This window comes from Festucalex cinctus, chromosome 10 (assembly GCF_051991245.1).
Source record: "Festucalex cinctus isolate MCC-2025b chromosome 10, RoL_Fcin_1.0, whole genome shotgun sequence".
NCBI lineage: Eukaryota > Metazoa > Chordata > Actinopteri > Syngnathiformes > Syngnathidae > Festucalex > Festucalex cinctus.
In genome coordinates, this window is record NC_135420.1 from 4,582,164 (window position 1) to 4,588,282 (window position 6,119).

Consider the following 6,119-nt stretch of genomic DNA (forward strand, 5'->3'; position numbering starts at 1 on the left):
ACATTTTCACAACCCAAAGTTGGCAGGTAAAATGTAATAAAATTTTATGATTACTTTGCGAAAATGTTTGCCATACCTACAAAAAATGTTCTATGATATATTAGAGCAACTGTAGGCCGCGCGCAGATATTTACCATGGCATTTGTTGTGGATTTAGAAACTGTTTCACCTATTTTCTATGTCTCACTAACTGATTTCCCATTCACTCGCATTGGCAGCCTGTCCCCCAGCATGGGCGGCACACAAACGTGACGTCACACTAGAAGGGTCTATATGGCAGTATGCAGTAATATTACAAACGCATGCAGCAGGCCCAGTTAATGTACCAGAATGTAGCATGTAGCAATGCAATACTCCATCAAAATAAAACAAAACAAAAAAACATCAATTGCCATTAGAGTTCTGCATTAACTATACTGTACATGAGATTTTTATGGCAGCCCACCAGTACTGTTTTTTTTGTTTTGTTTTTACTACGAAAATTCTTTCATCCAAAAACAAAACATTTTCAGACCATTTTCCACAAGCAGCGTTTTATTTTTATTTTATTTTATTTTATTTTATTTTATTTTATTTTATTTTATTTTATTTTATTTTATTTTATTTTATTTTATTTACGTTTAGGCCTACTAAAAAACAAAAATACATTTTTTCCTATGTCATTTTCAATTATTATTTTTCTAACGGATGGGGTGGAGGAGGGCTTCTCCAGTTTCTCTTGTTTTGACAACTTTTGCTTTGAACAGCGAAGCCAAGTGTTGCTACGGAGGCGGTGCGGTAGGTGGAGGAGGCGGCCCGGGGCCGGGGTGGGTCGTGTCTGTGCCCTGGAGGAGTTTAAAAGCAGCCCAAGAGGAGAGTTGCTCACATTATCGCTGCTCCTTTCGCTCTCTCTTCGCCTCCCTCGGGGAAGCGGTAACGCCACCTGACACCGGGACACATCTGCACAGCCGGCCGGAGTCGAGCGAAGCCAACCGCGGACACGATCGCTGCTCGTACTTGGCCAAACCTTGACCAGTTTTTATTTTTTATTTTTTCTCTGACGAGTTTTGATTAAACAAACAAAGCAAGATGGCCTCAAGCGGAACCATTTTACCTTCATTTTCCACTTTTTCCATGCAGAAGGAAGAAGTAAGTCACTATGTTTCATGTTGAAGTGTGTTTACATTTGTTTGCATAAACTGTTTATAAATTGGTCAATACGACTGCCATCTGTTTAATTTCGGTGTTCCAAACGTTCGTGTTTTCCCTGTGGATTTTTTTTTTTACAGTTACATATTACATTCATTAAGCACTAAATTGCCCCCACGTGAATGAAAATTGAGTGGCGACCATTCAATTGCTAGTCTATCTGTGCCCTGACATCAGATGGCGCCGTTGTCTACATGCGAGTTGGGCACTAGGCCACCTCTTGCAAAAAACAATTAATTGACTCAACACTGTTCACGGATGTTAATTGTTTGTCTATATGTGCCCTGACATTGACTGGTGACTATTCTATTGACTGGCTATATGTGCCCTGTGATTGGCTTGCGACCAGTCCACTTTGCACCCCGCCTCTCATAAAAAAATTATCTGCAATAGGCTCGCTCGAGCACCAATAAGCACAATCTGATTAGAAAAAGGATGTAATTGTTGCTGTTGCTCCCCAGGTCTGGAAAGGACCCCGAAAAGATGATGAAGACCTGGACACCTTCCTAGACTTGGACTTTATCCTGACCCACAGCGTCCTGAATGCAGGCACCACGGCGGCCTGCGAGGCTGCCGCGGCTGACTCTTACCGGACTCTGGTCGGCGGAGCTCCCGGGTACCAGTCCCTGACGGACCTGGCCGCCCACCCTCACCCTCACCCTCCGCCGCCATACAGCAGCCTGATGGCCGAGCTGCTGCAGAGCGACACCGACGGCTTCCAGTCAGGGGATTCTGGCATCCGGGGCGGCTTCTTCATCAGTTCGTCAGCACTCCAGGACTCCTCGGCACCTTCTCTCAACTTGGGAACTTCCTTCCCGTGCATCAAGCTGGAGCCCGACTCCTACGGGCCCCAGGCGGGCGACGTACCACAGACCTTCAGCAAGGTGAAGCAGGAGGGCAGCGGCGTGATGTCGTGCGTCCACTCGCACCAGCAACCCCACGCGACTACCTTGCCCCCTCAAGGTGCCGGAAACCTGACGCCGCCTCTCAGCCCCAACAACATCACAACCTTCCCACAGAGCTTCAACCACCACCACAATCACCACCTTCAGTTTTCCTCTGCGGCTCACTGCCACTTTCCAGCCTTGTACGAACAGCCGCAGCAGTGCGGACTAGGGCAGCGCGCGCTGCTCACGCCGCCTTCTTCGCCGTTAGACTTTATGGACAGCAAGCCCCGGAGAGGGCGTCGCACGTGGCCCCGCAAGCGCACCGCCACCCACACGTGCACGTACGCCGGATGCGGCAAGACCTACACCAAGAGCTCGCACCTCAAGGCACACCTCAGAACGCATACAGGTAAGCGAGCCGCCCAACTGCACCCGCTTCACCAACCCGGGTAACATCGCTCACCTTTCCGTTATCTTTTTTTAGGAGAGAAGCCGTACCACTGTACATGGGAAGGATGCGGGTGGAAGTTTGCCCGCTCCGACGAGCTGACGCGTCACTTCCGCAAACACACCGGACACCGGCCGTTCCAGTGCCACCTGTGCGAGCGCGCGTTCTCCCGCTCCGATCACCTGGCGCTGCACATGAAGAGACACATGTGATGCACAGCAGAATGAACACACGGTTAACAAACAGAGCGTTGTCCTGGTTTAAAAAGTGTTAACAGATGACAAGTCAGCAGCATGTGACGCTGGTACGGAGCTGGCACTCCTCTGAAATCATGTCCGGCGCATGTGTACTGGCATGTGGACGCAAAAATGACAACAAGAACAACAAGACAAGATGACGTTTTTGTTTTGCTTTTCATGCAGCGTGATGGCACCCCACACGAACAGAACACACAGAGACAAAAATGAAAAGAAGATAAGAAGACAATGTTTTAGTTGCAAAACTGCTTTTCACACAGCATGACGGCGCCCCAACATGGACAGAAAACATTTGCCTGTATATACAAAGACAGATTGTAAATAGTAGTATTTTTGTGTATATAATTAAACTAATAACAAAAAACAGTGGCTCTCTAAACCTTCCTGATGCGGCACATGACACATGGTGATGTAACAACTATGTACAGCATAAACGCCAATGACTACACAACAATATGACGGCTATACAACTATGTAAACTTTACAGTAAAACATGGCAACAATCACCACACAAACACATAGCAACAACTCTGAGAATTCTGACATCATAGCAAACAACACTCAAACTACACTGTACTATTTGGCAGTAATTTAATTAACTGTACCAATTTAAAGCAACAACACTGAACTCCAAATAAGTACACAACAAACACCTATTGTGTACAACTACTTAGCAAGGTCGTCATCCTCAGAGACCCAAACTCAGAAGTTCTCAAGTGTTTCTGTATTCTTTTACTGGTTTGACTTGTTTTAGTAGATATTTGCTCAGTTTTTTCTCTTTCCTCCAGATTTCTGGCTCTCTCTAACCTGGCAATAGCTAGATGGATATTGCGTTTCACTCAAGTGAGTTCTCCCAATATCCATCTGGTACCTCTCCTCGGTAATTTGGTCAGGAAAGGCGGGACATTGTAAAATTCGAGCTGATTGGACTAGGCCGTGGGGTGAACCCCCAAAAAGTGCCTAGAAAATGAGTTTCGCTCCACTGTCTGGGCACTACTTGTTCAATGCATTTTTTGATAGATAATACCCTTCTGAACTTTGGGTTAAAAGTTCACCCAATGTTTTCCTGCCCCAATTTTGTCACAAGCCAGAAATGCATATATAGGTAAATAACAAAAAACAAAAATTTTGTGCTGCAGTTTTTGGTTTTAAAACGTCTTACATTAAATTTGGCAACAGAATATCATTCCCAGATGTTATAAATACATGTACCTAACATCAGAAACAAGTATTGGTGGTTTGGTGCAATCATGTGAATTTAGATCATTAAATTTGTGCCAAAAAAAACCCAAAAAACGCTTCAACTGGAAGTGACACCAGCACACGAATGTTACATTTAGCAATGTTTATGTTTCATATATGAAAACAATTTACAACCTACTACGTCATGAAAGGTACACAAGAAGCAGCATACATTGGCCAAAAATACTACAATGCACCACAAACCTGGAACAAGGCAAAATGGACTAGATGAAAATAGATCCATTCAGAGCCCAGATTATTATAACATATAGAATATTTATTAAAGTATCAGATTATGTCATCACAGCATGTTATTTATGCCCGACACACAATAAAATATTAATTAAAAAAAATAAAAAAATAAAATAAAAATCAAAGGTGCATTCACAATAAAACCATGGAACTTCAATGGAACAGCTTTGTTTTGGGCATTTTTTTGTGGAAAATGGAATACAGACATTTTTATTTTTGCTTGAAAAGTGTTAAAATGAAGAGTTAACATCTTGATGATGAAACAAACAAAATGGCAGATTTTACATAGATTTTACAGCCCTGCATTTTAAAGTGTCCTCGTATGCCCTGTGATTTTCCAACCTGATGTTGTACCAGCTATGTGTTAGTGTCACTTTCTTGGCTTACGTCAGTAGACTCAGTAGTTGATGTATCTGATGAGTGAGGTACCCTGTCTAAAAGTTTGTCAGTTGTTGGTAATGTCTCTACAAAAACCATTTCAGAGTTGTTGCTGGAAAGGGGTGTGAAAAAACAGCTGGGGGAAATCACGCCTGAATCTTCGTTTCAGTATATCCTGCCTGAAATAGAAAATTAAAGGGAAAGATGAGCACAAGATACACATATTCACATCACACTAGGGCTGCTCTATTATGGAAAAAAATACTCATCACAATTATTTTGGTAATAAATGAAATCAAGATTATTCAAAACAATTATATTTGTTCAAATCAAGAAAATATTTAAACATTTGAAAATAAGACAATTACAATCATATAATATATAATTATGTAAGTTGCTTTTGGATCCAACAAAATTCATAATATATTATTATTATTATTATTATTATTATTATTGTTGGTGTTGTTATTATTATTATTATGTTAGCAAAAATTTGAAGTTGGGGTGCAGTGTGTGCAGTAAGCTAGTTTTGACACAGGTGTGTGGTAAAATAACTCGTGTGGGCGTGCCACAACTCAAAATTAGTATTATTAGTGCTGCAGCTATCGAATATTTTGGTATTCGGATATCCTACTGAAAATTCTAGTGAATAATCGTATATTTGGATAGAAATAAAAATACACCTATAGGCCTATACATACTTTCTTGGTCAAAGAACAATTATAAATACAGAAGACAAAAAAAAAACACATTTGCATGTAATAATTAACAACCAACTGTTTTTCATTTTTAGAGAATCAATTTTATTTATTTATTTTTCATCATCTCATCTGCCTGCAGCAACCCGCCTTTACACAAAAAAGAATTACATTATAAGTGTTATTGTCACATCACCTCTTTACAGTATATGCATATCACAGATTTAAGTAAAGTAAAGTGTTTGTTGAGGTTGGTGAGAGAGAGTTTGGGGGAAAGGGAGGGTGTAGCTGTGCCTCTCTATTATGATTGATGGGCACAGGTAACCCGAGTTTGGTAACCACTGTTGGATTCACTCGATAAATCATTCAGCAGCTCGCGTTTTTACAAAACTATAGCCTTAGTTAAAACTTAACCTAGCAACAAATAATTTTCAACCCTATACTAAATATCTGTCACATTAATAACAGAAATGGGCACGCGTGTGTGTAGCACATACCTGCTGACAATGTTTCTGCTTTGGCGAGATGATCCCTCTTCCCTGTTCCTTCCGATCCCAGACGAGTATAGTTTGAAATTTATTTTTACAAATGATGCAGATGGCTGGGAGGACGGGGCCAGCTGAAGTGATGGGCAAACCTGAACGGGAACGAAGTTTTTTTCCCCACTTTCTTTTTAACTTTTTTCTCCTTTCGCTCTTCTTCGCTCGCCGACGTTGTGGTCGCCATTTTTGATATACGGTTGCTATGGTGAGGAGAACGCAGCAGCTAC

General features: G+C 41.9%; 1 protein-coding gene across 1 annotated transcript; it reads left to right on the forward strand.

Moving 5' to 3' along the window:
* The first annotated feature begins 841 nt into the window (after window positions 1–841).
* On the forward strand, window positions 842–3,138 carry LOC144026946 (Krueppel-like factor 4). The gene is made up of 3 exons (XM_077534124.1): window positions 842–1,128; window positions 1,650–2,484; window positions 2,560–3,138. Exons 1-3 carry the CDS (start codon window positions 1,069–1,071, stop codon window positions 2,733–2,735), a joined length of 1,071 nt encoding a protein of 356 aa, XP_077390250.1. The 5' UTR covers window positions 842–1,068; the 3' UTR covers window positions 2,736–3,138.
* Window positions 3,139–6,119: the final 2,981 nt, after the last annotated feature.